General features: G+C 56.9%; 1 protein-coding gene across 1 annotated transcript in view; it reads right to left on the bottom strand.

Moving 5' to 3' along the window:
* TRAPPC9 (trafficking protein particle complex subunit 9) overlaps positions 1 to 17,860 on the bottom strand; it is a 364,330-nt gene that overhangs the window by 300,782 nt on the left and 45,688 nt on the right. Inside the window, exons 9-10 of the mRNA XM_066379571.1 lie at positions 12,019 to 12,235; positions 9,472 to 9,615 (exon numbers count right to left, since the gene is read on the bottom strand). Of these exons, the coding sequence (XP_066235668.1) occupies positions 9,472 to 9,615; positions 12,019 to 12,235 (361 nt within the window). The remainder of the gene's footprint in view (positions 1 to 9,471; positions 9,616 to 12,018; positions 12,236 to 17,860) is intronic.

The raw sequence follows: 17,860 nt of genomic DNA on the forward strand, positions 1-17,860 counted from the left end.
AGGGAAGACGGCCACGCACAGCCTGGGAAACTGCGCCAGCAGAACGCACACAGGGAAGAAGAGCAGGCAGTGAAGAAGGACCCCTGGTGAGGACACTGACGTCCCCAAGAACAGGACAGCAGGCAGGCTGCAGGGGAGAGGAAGCCAGACCTGAAATCATCGGCGAGTGAGGCGGCGTGATCACCGTGTTTGTGGACAGCCACCATATCGCCTAGGTCACAACTCTGGCTTCTTCCATTTTCGCTGTTTCCCTAGTCCAGAATAACAGAATCAGCAGCTCCAGTCCAGCCCCAACTCCCTCCATCGTCCCCCAAGCTGGTGAAGGAGGCGGCATACCCACAGCGCTGACACAGCCCCTCTGCACCTGCCCACAGGGCCCGTCCTGGCTCCCTAGCCAAGCATGAAGGGCTGTCACAGCTCCACCCAGCCACACCCCCGCCGATCCCCACACGCCACCGTTCTGTAGGTGTCCTGTGTCATAGGGGGGTGGGGGAGGACGTCGGCTGTGCCCCAGTACACCGGAGCACTGGGAGCTCACTGTGACTCTGACCTGAGGCGTCCTGTGTCATACGGGGGACGTCGGCTGTGCCCCAGTACACCGGAGCACTGAGAGCTCACTGTGACTCTGACCTGAGGCGTCCTGTGTCATAGGGGGGTGGGGGAGGACGTCGGCTGTGCCCCAGTACACCGGAGCACTGGGAGCTCACTGTGACTCTGACCTGAGGTGTCCTGTGTCATACGGGGGACGTCGGCTGTGCCCCAGTACACCGGAGCACTGAGAGCTCACTGTGACTCTGACCTGAGACGTCCTGTGTCATACGGGGGGACGTCGGCTGTGCCCAGTACACCGGAGCACTGGGAGCTCACTGTGACTCTGACCTGAGGCGTCCTGTGTCATACGGGGGAGGGGAGGACGTTGGCTGTGCCCCAGTACACCAGAGCACTGGGAGCTCACTGTGACTCTGACCTGAGGCGTCCTGTGTCATACGGGGGGACGTCGGCTGTGCCCAGTACACCAGAGCACTGGGAGCTCACTGTGACTCTGACCTGAGGCGTCCTGTGTCATACGGGGGGACGTCGGCTGTGCCCCAGTACACCGGAGCACTGGGAGCTCACTGTGACTCTGACCTGAGGCGTCCTGTGTCATACGGGGGGACGTCGGCTGTGCCCCAGTACACCGGAGCACTGGGAGCTCACTGTGACTCTGACCTGAGGCGTCCTGTGTCATACGGGGGGACGTCGGCTGTGCCCAGTACACCGGAGCACTGGGAGCTCACTGTGACTCTGACCTGCCCACCGCCGCGCCCAGCACTGCCCATGGGCTCTACAGGGCTCAGGTCAGAGGTCACTGCCCGCACGCTCGCTCCCAGCACGGCTTCCGGCTCACGGGGCGTGATTATTCACAGAAAGGAAGGGCGCAGGCCTTCTCCTGTGTGATGGTTTGCCTTTTCCTTGTCCCTTCATCTCCGCACAGCGTTCCTGGAAACCTTGAAATGCATCTTTTGTGAGCCCGGAGGGGCTACTGTAATTGCACTCGCAACTCAAAACCGATCTCTGTGTAAAAACCAGAAATTTTAAAGGAATTGGTGATTCCATTTCTCCTCATTCTCTTCACAGTACAGTTCACTCCCATTTAAAGGCCCCCCATAACCTCAGATCAATGGCTTTCAGGCAGGGAAAGGAGGAAGACTGGGAGGAGGGGACTCCTGTCCAGCTCGTCTCGACCTGCGCGTACAAGTTCAAATCTCCCCGTTGTGTGCAGCTGGCCTGGCTGAAACGAAACGCCCAGAGCCCCTCGCCCACGCTGCTGAGTTGGTGCGTGTGGGACCTGAAGACGCAGGCCCGGCGGTCTGCGCGCGGGACCTGAACACGCGGGCCCGGCGGTCTGCGCGCGGGACCTGAAGACGCGGGCCCGGCGGTCTGCGCGCGGGACCTGAAGACGCGGGCCCGGCGGTCTGCGCGCGGGACCTGAAGACGCGGGCCCGGCGGTCTGCGCGCGGGACCTGAAGACGCGGGCCCGGCGGTCTGCGCGCGGGACCTGAAGACGCAGGCCCGGCAGTCTGCATGTGGGACCTGAAGACGCAGGCCCAGCGGTCTGGGCTCGGACCCTGTGGAGGAGGGGACAGCATCCTGCCGGCCTCTCCACTCCTGGGCCAGCGGGGCAGTAGCAGAGGCCACGGCTGGGGGCTGGGAGCAGCTGAGAAGCCAGTGTGGGTCCCCTCCACCCCGGAGGCACCTGGCTCGGCCTGGGGGCTCCAGCTCGTCCTTGCCGCCCTCACAACCATCATGCCTTCCCGCCCGCCACACAGAGGTGCCACTCCCACACTGACACAGCGCCACAGGTCACATGTACGTGGCCACGAGCAGGCACTCACCAAGACCTCTCCGCGAGCAGACTGCAGACAGCTCCTCCGAGCCCTCTTTGGGCTGGGCTCTGTCCTTGGGTCCTGCCCTGCACCTGCCTGGTCCGCCTGGTCTGGATGCAGCGGTCAGTCTAGCAAGTGCCCCCGCCCCCGCTGCCTCGATATCTAATCACCCACAGTCTCTGATCAAGTTCCTCAGCCCACCCGTGAGGGCTCAGCCCCTGGCCTGCCTTCACAAGGATCCCGCTGGGACAGCTGGGCCGGACCCCGGCCGGGACGCCTCCTCTCCATGGCGTTCCATCCGTGCCGCCCTTCCTCAGCTGTTGGCTCTAAACCTCCACTTGTCCTGTTGTATTCGGGAGTCCACCTCTCTCCCGGCAGCACCGGTCTTGAGTAAAGTCCTCACCACGTTAGCAAATGCGAGAGGATCTTCTCTCGGACAGGACGTATGTATCACATACGCACATGTGTGCATTTGGAACCGTGACCCATACGGTGGTTCTATTGTCCGAGTGGCACTTCTCCCTTTCCGTAAGCTCTTGTGATGGAAGGCTATTTGGAAACGGCTTCCAAGGTCAACGCACGGTTCCTTTTCCTTTAAAGAAATGAAACACAGCTCCCACCATCACCAGGGGCAGCAGTGCGGCGCCATCCAGAATGTCTCGCCAGCAACTCCACGTCCCACCAAGGGCCCCATGAAACGAGCCGCTGGGTCCAGGGCGTCCGAGCAGGTGGCGCTCCTCCCCCCACACGAGGAGTTGAAAGGCTAGGGGTCCCAGCCTGTGCCGTCCCTCACAGCTGCGACCCTGGGACCCGCCACAGCCGGTGGTGGCACAGGAGAGGGCCCAGGCGGGGCAGACGGCCAGGACTCCCGCTCTGGACACACAGCCCGTCTGAGGAGGGAGCCAATCCTCATTCTACAGAGGAGGAAACGGACTGAGAGACAGTGGCGGGCACTGTCACGAACCCGGGAAGCGGGCGATCCAGACCTCGAAATGGGCACGCTCCCTCTGCCCGACCACCACAACACACTCACTGTAACACACGCAGGCCTTCTTCAGGGGACTCCCTCCCTCACCTCTCCCTTCCCTGCTCCGCCTTCCCTCGCGCCGGGGACCCCTACACAACACCTGTGACACCCTGGTGAAAGTCTCCTCAGCCCTCGGGGAGACACACCCTCTTCCTCCTGCCCTGTCCTGAGAACTAAACACACACAAACCATCTGGCCAGAGGCCACGAAGGGTGGGGGTAGGGCTGGGGTGGTGGACAGGGAGGGTCAGTTGCATTCTCATTTCTCTCCCAGACCGCTCCCACGGGCCGGGCATCGCCAGGGCACCTGGGGCCTCATGCTCCTCCACTCAACACAGCAGAAGAGAGGAGCCCATCTTCCCAGGCAGCTCAGCCCCTGCTCCCAGGACTTAGCCTCGCGGCCCCGGGGCCCCGGCGTTCCTGGAGTAATTAATCAGAGAGGAGCTGTAGATCAGCCGGGAAGAGCGGGCCAACTCCTCCAACACTGACCGCCTAGAAGAAGAGTCGGAACCCCCTTAGGAAGACCACAGAGGAAGGGCCCCGGGGGCCCCGGCGTTCCTGGAGTAATTAGTCAGAGAGGAGCTGTAGATCAGAGCGGACCAACTTCTCCAACACTGCCCGCCTAGAAGAAGAGTCGGGACCCCGTTAGGAAGACCACAGAGGAAGGGTCCCGGGGGCCCCAGCGTTCCTAGAGTAATTAGTCAGAGAGGAGCTGTAGATCAGCCGGGAAGAGCGGGCCAACTCCTCCAACACTGCCCGCCTAGAAGGAGAGTCGGGACCCCGTTAGGAAGACCACAGAGGATGGGCCCCGGGGGGCTCCCCACAGACCCTCACCAGGGTGACAGACAGAAAGCTAAGAGCTTTACCAATGTTCTGAGGTGGAGAAACAGGCAAAAAGGGGGGAAAAAACCTTGGCATATTCAAGAAACAGGACAGCCTGACCGGTGGTGGCACAGTGGACAGTGTGCCTACCTGGGATGCTGAGGACCCAGGTTGGAAACCCAAGGTCACTGGCTTGAGTGCAGGCTCACCACCCTGAGCATGGAATCATCCGCTTGAGTGTGGGATCATCAACATCCCAAGGTCACTGGCTTGAGCGCAGGCTCACCACCCTGAGCATGGAATCATCCGCTTGAGTGTGGGATCATCAACATCCCAAGGTCACTGGCTTGAGCGCAGGCTCACCACCCTGAGCATGGAATCATCCGCTTGAGTGTGGGATCATCAACATCCCAAGGTCACTGGCTTGAGCAAAGGGGTCACTGGCTCAGCTAGAGCCCCCCAGTGAAGGCACATAAGAGGCAAACAATGAACAACTAAAGTGACGCATCTACAAGTTGATGCTTCTCATCTCTCGCCTTTCCTGTCTGTCTGCAGAAGCGGATTTAATGGGGGGTGCACCAGGCATGCACCCTGGGCCCCAACTTCTGAAGAGCCCCGCAAAACCCCAACTTTACACTTTTTTCTAATGGTACCAAGTTTGGTTTCATATGTGCAATTTTAACATTAGTAGTACAGTGGTGCCTTGAGATACGAGCAGACCAACATACTTTTTTTAAGATACGAGCTGCGACTCGGTCCGTATTTTTGTTCGAGATCCGAGCAAAATTCCGAGATACAAGTCAGAATCAACTGGTCGTGCTTCAGCACTTTTTAATGACACTTGTTTGTCACATTTCTGTAACTTTTAAAAGGCAGGCAAAAGCAAACCTCTTTGGATAGGTTTTTATTCCAAAGTCCTGTAAGTGAAAGTGCTGAAAGTGCAGCCAAAAAGGCAAAAACAGGTGATGAATAAATGAAAAATACGTAATGTTAAGCTTAGGTTAAGTTTAAAGTTAAGAATGTGCATTTCTTTACAATTAAGTTTTTGTGGTTTTATTTTAAGTAAAGAAAGTGCAGTTTTAGTTTTGTTTAAAGTAAAGAAAATGCAGTTTTAGTTTACATTTAGTGTTAAGAAGGTGCAGTTTTAGTTTACGTGTCTACAGTGCCTGCATCCCTTCCTCTCCCTCCCCCGCCATTCACCTCCATTAGCCACACTCGTCTGTCTCCCAGGTAAGAATACAGTACTAAATAACACTTTTTTCTTTTATTTCATATATTTTGTTATGCACTGGTAAAGTATACATGTGTGTTTCTTTATTAAAAACATGTATTTTTTCATAATTTAGGATGGTTTGGGGATGTTTCACAGGGCTGGAACGGATTAAATCTATTTCAGTTATTTTAAATTGGAGAAATTTGTTTGATATACGAGTTAACTGACTTACGAGCTTGGTTACAGAACGAATTACACTCGTATCTCAAGGTACCACTATACATAATGATTTTTACTTATTTAAAAATATGGTTAACATGTATTTTTATTTTCCCCGTCTCTCTTTTTTTTAAGGGGCCCAATATTTTCTTCTGCGCCCAGGGACTCAACCAACCTCAATCCGCCTCCGTCTTTCTATCTCTCTGTCTCCCTCTTGCCATAAAAAAAAGAAAAAGAAACAAAAGGACAAGGTGGGTCAAAGGCAGTCAGCTTACACTGTTACATTCACAGGCTGGTCGAAAGCTAATCCTCTGCAATGTAAAATGTTCTGCTGAGGAGACATCATAACATGTTTAAAAGAGGTTTTCCTGATTCCTTCAGCTTTATTCCAGAAACAAGCGGGCGCTTTCGGGAGGTGTCGCCCGCTCTCCAGCCCGCCGTTCCCACCCAGCAGGCTGCAGCACAGAAGGCAGTTTACCTTCAGCTGTGTGCACATCCTCGAGCTGGGGGTGGAATCGGGGTCCCAGACTTGGCTTTGCCCTGAATAAGCGGGGAGACCTCGGGCCAACTACTTCAATAGCAGCTCACAGCCCTGCAGACCTCGTCGGCACAGGGGCCAGGACACTATCTGCCTCCCTAACCCAGATCAATGAGGCAAGAGACAGGAAGGCAGTCAGAAGACTGTAAACGAGTTTCACATAAAAGAGATACAATTAGTAAACAAACATAGGGAAAAACACATTCAGCCTTGCAAGTTACCAAGAAAATACAAATTAAAACAGTAAGGCAACATTCTGTGCACATTGAATTAGCAGCACTGGCCGCTGGCGGAGTAATTAGAACCATCCTTCCAGAAGGCAATTTGGTGATAGGTTCCAACAGCAATAGAAACATTTGCAGCTGCTGACCCGGTAAAGCCCTCTCCCGTTAAAATCTCTCCTGCTCAGAGAGCTGAAGACTGAAGATGTGTACCAGTCACAGCAAAAGCAGACCAGAAAGAAAGACAAAGAAAGCAAGCAAAAGTCTGCAGATCTTCAAGTCAGTGCTTCTATCTCATAGAAAATGACAAACGTCCCAGGAATGTAGCGTCTTATCCTGTGAACAACTGTCCTCATAACTACCTGAGGACACTGGGGTGGGGTGTGGCATGCAATGCTCAGACTGAATCACCTTCACCCGCAAAACCAGGACCGGCTTGCACGCAACAGGAAGACGAGAAAGCCGCCCCCAGCCTGCTCTCGTCTTCTTATGTTGGCTGCCCTTCTAATCCATATTTAATTTCCATGCAGCGATATTTAGAAATGTTCATTATCAACACTATGCATGGTACCATGAGTTCTCCGGTCGAAAGGTCACCAGACAAATTAAAATATCATTAAAATAATAACAAACCACGGTGATGTATCACATCCTCGTAGTTCAAAGGAGAAAGCAGAGGCCCAGGAAAGATCGCATTATCGATCTGAGGTTAACGGTGATCAGAGGTGCAGTGAGTGGAAAGCTTTGCAACCTCCCGACTTCTGTCCTGACTCAGAAGATTCCAGTTCACCAAAAGCCATCCACACAGGCCTTTAAGGAGACAGCCGTCTGACCAACAGGGTCCGACGTCCCAAATTCCTCCCCTTCTAAACACAGCGGCTTCGGTCCCTAGTGGATCTGACTTCGGGGAAGCAGCAAGTCCCCACCCCTCATGCAGCGTCTGAAGGCGCAGGGTTCTTCCAGGTGAGGGTGGGAAGCAGGAAGGGAGAGAACTAACAGCAGGAGGCCGGTCTCTCTGGAGACGGAGCGCAGACCTAGGGGAGCTACTTGGAAATGGGGAGCAGGGGACGGGGAAGGCGGAGCGCAGACGCCCTGCCATGGGAAGGAGGTGTGCATTTAAGAAAAAAAGTCCAACACGAGGCCTAGGAGACAGGTGGAGATAAGCAAGCAGCCCGGGACAGGGTGTGGGCGTGGTTGCCCCGGGGCAGGGTGTGGGCGTGGTTGCCCCCGGGGCAGGGTGTGGGGCGGGGTCACCAGAGTCCTCGCTTACATGGGGCGTATGCGGGAACAGGGGATCCGGGACAGCGCCGTGAGTCCGGATGGCACCCACAACTCCAGCCCCAGTGAGGAGCCCACGCGGACTGGACGCCGATGCCATGCAGACCCTGCGCTTCAGAGTCACTGGGTGGGGGGAGGTTCCGGAATCCGAGGGATGGGCAGCGGGGCGGGCAGCAGGGTAGGCAGCCCCTTCAGGATCCTGGGGAGCTCATCCCCACACAACAAGCCACCTGACGCTGGGACAGGGGACGCAGGTGCGCCCCGCCGCAGCACAGCTAGCTGCCTGCCCCACACCAGACACTGGCCGTCTGTTCCTCTCGCACCTCAGAGGGGTCCGCGTGTGAATCACGGGTCTCACCAGCTTCCACACTGGTTCCAGCAGCGAGCTCTGCGGAGAGCAGGAAGACGAACACGACGCCCAGGCACGCCAAAGGCAGCGGAAAACAGGCGCGCCCAGAGCGAGCCCCGCCCGCTGCGGCCCAGGTCGGCAGTCACACGCCTGGTCACTCAAGTCCTACACAAACAGCGCTGGCTTCTCCGCCCGGGGGGGTACACATAACCACAATAAGGAATAAGTGCCGCAAAGACATCAGTGACCCTGGGCCCCGACACAGCCCCGCGCCTGGGAAAGAATGCGGGCATTGCCACAGGGTCAGCCAGGGAGAGGCTGACAGGGCAGAGGAGGGCAGAGGAGGGCAAGGGCATATGGGGCACTCGAGGGACAAAGCCCAAGGGCACACGGTGACACAGAAGAGGGTGAGATGATGCAGGAGAATCCCCCAGACGCTGCGATGGCCTCGGGATGTTACCCTGAGCTGGGATCGCAACTCTTTTTCCACTGAAAACCACGCTGAGTTTCCAATGTGACATGAGGACTAAAGCTCCCTCCCCTCCTTTGTGACGCACACACGTGGCATGCAGGAGCAGACTGCTGCCGTGACACAGTCTTCTCCCGTTTGGGAGAGACACCCAGACAGCCAGAGGCAGGGGGAGGCAAGGCACCCCGTGTCCGAGGTGCCCACTTCAACTGCCGATAGACCACACAGGGGGGGCGCCTGCCAGCCACAGACAGATGTGTCTGAGGTGCCCACTTCAACTGCCGATAGACCACACAGGGGGGGCGCCTGCCAGCCACAGACAGGCAGACGTGTCTGAGGTGCCCACTTCAACTGCCGAAAGACCACACAGGGGGGACGCCTGCCAGCCACAGACAGGCAGAAGTGGGCCCAGAGGCTCAGAACAGATCCTGCCTGATACCCCAGGAGAGGTGACAGCCAGGAGCAATGGGAAAGAGACAGTGAGAGAGAAGACCCAGGAGAAAGCAGCCTTGACTGTAGACCGAGATACCGCATGACCCTTTGGAAGTTGGGACAGAAGATGCCCTTGAGGGCAGAAGTGGCTAAAAGGGGACCCTGAGGGGGCTGTGGGGTCCTGGGCACGCTGGCCCTCTGGGTGCCGAGCACAGGGTGGTCACTCTGTGGAGACTCCGAGCTGCATCTTGTGAAGGGTGCACTTCTCCGCGCACGTGTGAGAGGCAGACATCTGCGGTTGACACAGGGCCGCAGACCGGGGGCCGGGCAGGAGGCCGGGGGGCGGGGAGAACAGCAGCAGGCTGGGGTGAGACAGCGCCCAGGGCGCAGAGGCCACGAAGGGCACGGGGTGGGGGGCACAGAGTTCCCTTCCCAGCAGAGAACGGGGGACATCCCAGACCTACGCCTGAGCCCAGCGCTGACCTGGGCTGGCTCTCATTCATGGTTGCTTGACACAAACGAGTGTGAAGGCACTCACCCTGATCCGACAGGAAGTCCAGCATGGTCTGCAGGAGGAAGGACAGGTGCCGGACGGCGAGGGCAGGGTTCCCCATTCTCCGGGAGGCGTAGACCAGCTCGTGGAGCAAGCGCGTCTGCACGGCGGCCCATCCCCGATGCATGCCTGCCAGCAGAGTCAGAGAGCGTCAGGGGGCTGCAGCCACAGGCGGGACTCGTTGACAGAGGGAAGGACAAACGCTCCGGTCACACTCACAGGGCCACAGGAAACGTTCTGTTTACTTATCCCGGAAAAGAGCTCTAAAGCGATCTGCGTTTTCACACATTAAATGCATATTAGGCCCTGGCCAATTGGCGCAGTGGTAGAGCATCCGCCTGGGGTGTGGAAGTCCCGGGTTTGATTCCCGGCCAGGGCACACAGGAGAAGCGCCCATCTGCTCTCCACCCCTCCCCCTCTCCTTCCTCTCTGTCTCTCTCTTCCCCTCCCGCAGCCAAGGCTCCATTGGAGCAAAAGATGGCCCGGGCGCTGGGGATGGCTCCGTGGCCCCTGCCCCAGGCACTAGAATGGCTCTGGTCGCAACAGAGCGACGCCTCAGATGGGCAGAGCATCGCCCCCTCGTGGGCATGCCGGGTGGATCCCGGTTGGGCGCATGCGGGAGTCTGTCTGACTGCCTCCCTGCTTCTAACTTCAGAAAAATACAAAAAAAAAAGAAGAAAAAGTTGTATATTATACTTCCTTTCTTCTGCAAAGGCCCAATTTTAAAAATAACCCATTTTGAAATAATTATAACAAAGTCGGGGGAAAGATTATGATTCTAACAGCATATAGTTGAGTTTCAGACATACTTTTTTCCGGCAGAATGCTAATACTGACGGGCTTTGTTACCATCAACCACGGACACCACGTTAAAAAGCACAGAATTATTCTAAGGTATAACAAAAGGACATAAAAGCAGACGAGTCAGAAACAAGGTTATCATCAAACTTTTGTGGCTACTCCTCCAAACTGACACAGTGTATTTGAAATAAAAGGTGGGGAATCGTTCTCACAGCCATTGAGAAGTACCTCCTTGAGGTCTCAGGACTGGCCCTGGCCGGCTGGCTCAGCAGTAGAGCGTCAGCCTGGTGTGTGCAAGTCTCAGGTTCGATTCCCAGTTAGAGCGCACAGGAGAAGTGACCATCTGCTTCGCCACCCTCCCAAGCGGGAGGGGACAGCTCACGCAGAGGCCCAGCCGAGGAACACCGTCAGCGGTGACGGGCCCACGGGGAGCTTTCCAGTTCCAGGTGGCGAGTCCCGACTGTCCTTGGGCTCCAAGAGAACGTCCAGTCAACTACCAGATGGTCTCGCGCTCTGGGAAGCTAAGGACACCCCCGCGGCCAGGCTAGGGCAAGACTGTCCAGAGAGCAGCCTGGGCTGAAATGCCAGCTCGAGACGCTCAGGAGGCGCCAGGCGGGGAGAGGCCAGGCTGTGGAGAAGCTCCTCGTCCAGGAGAGGAGACCTGGGGCCTGAACTAAAGGGTCATCAGTGGTCACGTGCACAGTTCTCGCTGTCCCCCATCTCTTGGGAGGACAGAGAATAGAAGAGCAGGTGCATGGCAGGAGGGAGAATCTGTCCTGGAGTCTGTGGGTAAGAAGGACCCAGCAGAGAGCAGCTCTGTTCATGTGGCCACGTGTTTATCCTCACCACGTGGCGTGGCATCCACACAAAGCAAAGATCACCAAATGCCTGCTGGACAACAAAGCCATCTAGAGAGGGACCCCGACTCCCCCCTGGACCTCTTGTGCTTCATACCATCACCAGCGGCTGGGGCAAAGCCACGGACAGAAGTCAGGGTCACAATTACTTGATCAACATAATGAGCCACAATCATGGACGGCACCCAACCAAGACAGATGTCCCAGGGGGTCCTCCCGGGCACACGTGCTCACATGGCAAGACCAGGCTCTCCCTACCCTGCGGGCCCGAGCACGACAGGCCAGGACACGGGTGCCCCCGCCAGTCCCTCGACATACGCCCGTCCCCACGGCCGTTCACTCCCCAGAGGCCTTTCCCTGTCTACTCACCCCAGATGTGACCCGGACAAGAGTGCCGGCACCTCCCACCTAAAACTGAGACCACAGAGAAATCTTCTGCTGACTCTGACACTTGGCGTCACACTTGTGCATATCAATATCGCAGGACAAGGGCCAGCCCCACACACATACGCTGTGCGTACACAGACGCTCACGGGAATTCTTTCCAGTGGACTGGTGTCTGCTAACTTGGCTAAATCTCATACGAGAAAGTAACAATTCATCAGGTACAGAAAGTGTCCTGTGGGTGACAGTCCACGTGAGTGAGCTCAGGGGACACCGCTCACGTGCACAGACGGAGGTGTAAGGATGCCGGCCCCCAGGCCCAGCCCCACAGCTCCCCTTTCTGGGTACCCGTTAGCGGTGCGCCCCCACGGGCAGGGCGCGCTCTGGCAGCTGTGAGCCCCGCCCCCCGCCACAGGGTCTGACAGGCGGAGCAGGTGCGCGTGCACCAGGCGAGGCTGACGGAATGTCGCGGCAACAAGACGGCCGGTACCTTTGCTGAAGTCCTTGGGGTCCAGCGACAGGCTGTAGCCCGGCAGGGTCTCCAGCAGGAGCTTGTAGCAGGCCCTCCAGCCAGGCTCCGTGATGCTGGGCGCCACGCACTGCATGGCGGCCACGCGCTTGAAGAAGGCGGACTTGCGCCGGAAGCCGATCAGCTCGTAGAGCTCCGAGAGGATGCTGTAGCGCTGAATCTTCTCCTCCTCCGAAAGCTGCGTGGGGGAGGGGCAGAGGCTCGTGAGAGACACGCAGACGGGAAAATAAACCAGCGTTTTCATAAAAACAAAGGCTGAAACGTGCAGCCCCCCCCCCCAGGAAAGCCAGGACGGCGAGGTGACAGGACATCAGACGCAGTGGCTGCCAGGTGACATTCCCAAGCCACAGCTCAGAGCCCATCGCCCCGTCCCAGAAACACTCGGGAATGCCCTCACTGTCCCACCAAGCCCCCGCGAGTCCCCCAACCTGCCCTCGGAGCTGAGGTCCTGCTGCCTATGGCGACCCGCCACACAGAACCACCTGGCCTCACCTGACTCTGTCAACACGTGTTTACTCGATGCTTTCCTGTGCCCACCGCCATCATGCCTGGGGACACCGCAGGGATGAAACAGGCCAGGACCCCTGCCCTGAGGGCTTCCATGCTAGTAACAGGAAGTTCCTGACCCCTCAGCCCTGCCTAGAACCCAGGGCACAACGACAATACGTGAGCAAAGAAATGAAATCACGACTTTCAGTACAGAAAAACGAACTGGGGCCGACGCTCCCGCAGACGGGGAGTAAGGAGTCAGCCAGGTGAGGGTGTCCTGCCCCAGCGCCCGCCCCCTTCGGCTCCCTGCTCGGCCCACGCCCCTCACTGCCTGGCGTCCCCGCGCTGTTCTGGGGCCGCCTCCCCAGGAAGTGTGTCCCGATGCCCTTCAACAAAGCCGCCCCCTCTTTCCCTGAACTCCCATGACCCTCAGCTCCACTGCACGCTCCGCCCCCACACGATGCACGTTCACACGGAACCTCTGCCCCACAGGACGGCCCCTTCTGGAAGCGGCAGCGTCCTCTCACAGTCGCGCCCACAAGACGTGAGAAGGGCCTCCTCCGCCTGCTCCCGGCCGGTCCTCCCGTTCAGCCATTCCTGGGCTTTCCTCGCCGGCTAATGAGGCAGGACACTTTTTTCACAGGATGACTGGCCACTTGTTCATCTTCCCTAATGACATGTAGGTACAGATCGTCCCACTGTTTTCCCATTAGGCCCTTTGTCTCACTCAGGGAAGTCCCTTGTGTCCTCGGGACGTAATTCTGCAGTCAGGAGGGCGTTGCTAGTATTCGCCCCAGCCTGTGCCCGTGAAGGGAGCCTTCTGATGAGCAGAAGTTGTGAAGGAGCTCGAGTCATCAATTTGTTTTTATGGCTAACACTTTCTGCGTCCCTGTCTAAGAAACCCTAGCCTAGTCCGAGGGCCCACGGATAGACTCTGTTCTGTCCAGAAGCTTTATGTTTAGGTCGGGGACCTGTGGACGGGCAGAGCTGAGAGGATACAGCCTGTGAGAGGATACAGCTCCGCCTGCCGGGACCGTGCAGAGCCGCTGCGGAGACTCCAGGGCGGCGAGGGTCAGCCATGGCGGAGGAGGACCCAGGACGTCTCACAAGGCGGGCAGGCGTGCTTACTGCCTTCATCAAACACCGGAAACTCCCAGGCCTTCAGCTGCACCGAGCGCCAAGCACGATGAAGGACATTGGGGAGGTAAAATGCCGGTCACAGCCCGGGTCCTCAGTGAGGCCACCACCTAAAATAAAGGTGACAGCCAGGGCAAGAGCCCAGGCCTTGGCTGCCAACCTACTAGAGTTCCCACTGGCTCCTTCCTGGGCCGGATCAAAGATGAAATGAAAGGCCGGAATACTACCTTCAGTGATACACGGTTTCATTCTTTGTATCACTGGACTGTATCAAGACACCGAGTGATAAACACTATAAACACTGCAAGAGGAACTGCAACCACTCCACGCCTTAAAAGGACTGTTAAAGGACACAGCGTGGGCACAAGGGTTTCAGAGCCCCAGGCAGGCACAGCTCCCTGTTCTGAGCCCCAGGACAAAGCCAGGGCAGGTTGGCATGGAGAGCCACAGCACAGGGATCTGGGGGGCCAACACGCTCCCAGGAAGAGTGTAGGTCAAGATCCTCACGACACTTTGAAACGAAACCTATCCCCACACTCATTTCCAGCCGGCTGCTCTTCTAGGGAGAGTTCGTGGGCACAGCGTGGTCCTCGCTGTTCAAAAGCCTGCAAGGTCACGCAGGCTGAGCCCAGCCGGTTCCACAGTGTCCCGGGGAAGTGGCTCTGCGGCCGCTCAGGACGAGGAGCTCCCACAGGGCGAGCTCTCTGGGGAACTCAACTGTTAATTCGCCACTCCATCTCTAACATGAAGGTAAGTTTAGCCCTGTTTTATTCCGCTAAAAGGAAGTGGTACTGTGAACAGGAAACTCAGGACACAGGCAGGTCTCCTGGCTATCGGGAAGGGTGGCGTGGGGCGGGGGGGGGAGACACAGAATCGGGAAGACCCAGGTTCCGGACCTGAACATGGACCGAACCAGCTTCGCCGGTTTCCTTCTCCCTGGGGATGATAAATTCTAATGGTGGTTGTTTGGGAAGACTATAAATAAAATAATCTGTGCAGTTAGCACTGGCCTAAAACTTCCAGAGTGTTCAAGAAACCGGACAAGAATTATTAGTTCATGCCTTTGAAGTCATAGGTGCTGACCCACATCAGCCAGCCAGAGGCGCTCCAGAGAAGGCCTCAGCGGCTGCCAGCTCAGTGACCTGACCCCGAGTCTCAGCTGACCTGACAGCTTGGCCTTTCCGTCTCCTCCGTGTGGTGAGAGAGAACTTATTCTCCGGGGATCAATGCACTGAAGCAAGCCTGCAGCTCTGTGCCCCTTCCCAGCTCTATGGGCCCCCCAGCCCTGTACCCCCCAGCTCTATGTGCCCCCCAGCCCTGTACCCCCCCAGCTCTATGGGCCCCCAGCCCTGGGCCCCCTTGGATCTATGGGCCCCCAGCCCTATCACCCCCCAGCTCTATGCCCCCCCAGCCCTGTCCCCCCTGGCTCTATGGGTCCCCCAGCTCTATGCCCCCCCAGCCCTGTCCCCCCTGGCTCTATGGGCCCCCCAGCTCTATGGGCCTCCCCTGCCCTGTCACCCCCTGGCTCTGTGGGCCCCCCAGCCCTGTCCCCCCTGGCTCTATGGGCCCCCCAGCTCTATGCCCCCCCAGCCCTGTCCCCCCTGGCTCTATGGGTCCCCCAGCTCTATGCCCCCCCAGCCTTGTCCCCCCTGGCTCTATGGGCCCCCCAGCTCTATGGGCCTCCCCTGCCCTGTCACCCCCTGGCTCTGTGGGCCCCCCAGCCCTGTCCCCCCTGGCTCTATGGGCCCCCCAGCTCTATGGGCCCCCCTGCCCTGTCCCCCCTGGCTCTATGGGCCCCCCAGCTCTGCAAGGCCCCGGCTCTGCAGGCACGCTCTCCCCTCAGGGCCTGGTCACAGTCTGCACTCCTCTACTTGCGCGTGTATCTACTGAGAGCCTGCTTCCCCCCCAGGCCTGAACCGTGGGCAGCGCCGGACCGAGTCTGTGTGGTCACCCACGGCTGATGCTAGGGTTGCGGACCCGACGCGCCCCGCGCCTGGACTCCAGGAGGGACTGTGGAGTGAAGGCTGCCCTGAGCCAGCGTGCTTCCCAGAGGCCCCTCCACCTCTGACCCCGTGGTCGACTCCGGACAGGTTACATGACCCTTCCTTCGCCCGGCTCCTCAACCCACGTTCCTGTGCAGAAAGTAGGGAAATCCTGTCCCAAATTCCTTAACAGACAGAACCCTTTCCCCAAACCACTAACTCCAAGTACATTATTTATCAGTTTTTATGTCTGCACCGGGTTCCCGTCTCAGTTCCTGTCAAAATTCCCACGTAAGCCAAATCATTCCCAGGAATAGCTACACCCCATCAATTCCACAGAGAAATACACTCAGTCAAGAACAAAAGGCTTGTTCTATTTCAGAAGAATTGCAGATCACCTCTTTTTTATTATTATAAAACCCCACCAGCCTGACCTGTGGTGGTGCAGTGGATAGAGCGTTGACCTGGAACGCTGAGGTCGCTGGTTCGAAGCCCCAGGCTTGCCTGGTCAAGGCACATACGAGAAGCAACTATGAGCTGCTTCCTGCTCCTCCCTCCACCCCCTGCCTTTCTCTCTTTCCTCTCTCTAAAATCAATAAATAAAATCTTTAAAAAGAAAAATCCCACCAGAACTCATTATCTCACTGTCTGCTCATCTGGCAAGCAAACATCCCGATGAGTCAACAACTAACGCGAAGTGTGGCGTTGGAGACAACAAAAGGCGGGGTAACAACCTTCTGCACGCAGCAGAGCTCGGCACTGGCCCTCCCGCGTGTCTCTGCTGCCCCCTGGCGCTCAATGTGAAGACCAAACAAACAGCAGGAGAGCTTTTCCAAACAGAGATTTCCACATATTTTAAGTAAAAACATTTTATTTTATAAACTATGTATATTTATATACTCACCTGTGAAAACAGTTTCAGAGCAAGCCCAGATTTTCAACGTTCATTTGCAAAGTCATTCCAGACCTTACAGGCGAGTGAGCCTTAAGACTCCAGTCTTCTCTCAAACCCTCCCACACCCCGACCCCCGACCAGCCTGCCTACGAGTCCACAGCTTCAGGGCTAAATGAAACGTCCCTTTTAAAAGCACAAAGCCCACTGCCTCAGTGAGTTTCCCATATATCTGATGCTTCCACTATGAAGTGGGGGTGGCTTTCGCTTTTCCTGCCTTCTGTACTGGAAACGTCCAGGTAAACAAAGGACACATTTGCACCTGCAGCACCTCCCTACCAGGCTCTAACCCAGGAAACCAGCTGTGAGGAGGCCAGTGAAACACTGTGCAGAGGAGAACTGAGGCACAAAGGCCGAGGAACCTGCCCCCAGGGGCGGAGTCAGACTCGAACCCCCACCGTCTGTATCCAGGGCACACAGGCTAAACCATTACACTGAAATAGTTCTCTTTTTACAGGTGATGATGATAAACATATTAAACATCAAAATCCATACAACAGAGATACACGTCAGCCCTAAGATGCTGACCGACTGCTACTTTCTATTTATTTTATTTCTATTTAAAAAAATTAAAGCCCTGGCTGGGTGGCTCAGTGCATAGGGTGTCATCTCCGTGCGCCAAGGTCACAGGCCCCATCCCCGGTCAGGGCACATATGAGAAGCAACCAATGAGTGAACAACCGAGTGGAATAACAAACTGATGCTTCTCTCTCTCTCTCTCTCTCTCCCCCTCTTCCCCTCTCCACCTTCTTTTTTTTTTCCAACTTTTTAAAAAGTATTTTTAATGTATTCATTTTAGAGAGGAGAGAGAGAGAAGAGGGGGGAGGAGCAGGAAGCATCAACTCTCATATGTGCCTTGACCGGGCAAGCCCAGGGTTTTGAACTGGCGACCTCAGCATTCCAGGTCAACACTTTATCCCACTGCGCCACCCTGGGTCAGGCTCTCCACCTTCTCTCTCTCTCTCTCTCTCTCTCTCTCTCAAATCAATGGGGGAAAACATTTAGTACAGCAGGAAACAGTCAATATGGCAGAATGTTAAGGTGTTAAATCTGAATGGTAGAGGCATGACTCTTCTTTTTTTTTTGGTATTTTTCTGAAGCTAGAAACGGGGAGAGACAGTCAGACAGACTCCCGCATGCGCTCGACCGGGATCCACCCGGCATGCCCACCAGGGGTGACGCTCTGCCCACCCAGGGGCGATGCTCTGCCCCTCCGGGGCGTCGCTCTGCCGCGACCAGAGCC

Source organism: Saccopteryx leptura, chromosome 3 (assembly GCF_036850995.1).
Source record: "Saccopteryx leptura isolate mSacLep1 chromosome 3, mSacLep1_pri_phased_curated, whole genome shotgun sequence".
NCBI classification, from domain to species: domain Eukaryota; kingdom Metazoa; phylum Chordata; class Mammalia; order Chiroptera; family Emballonuridae; genus Saccopteryx; species Saccopteryx leptura.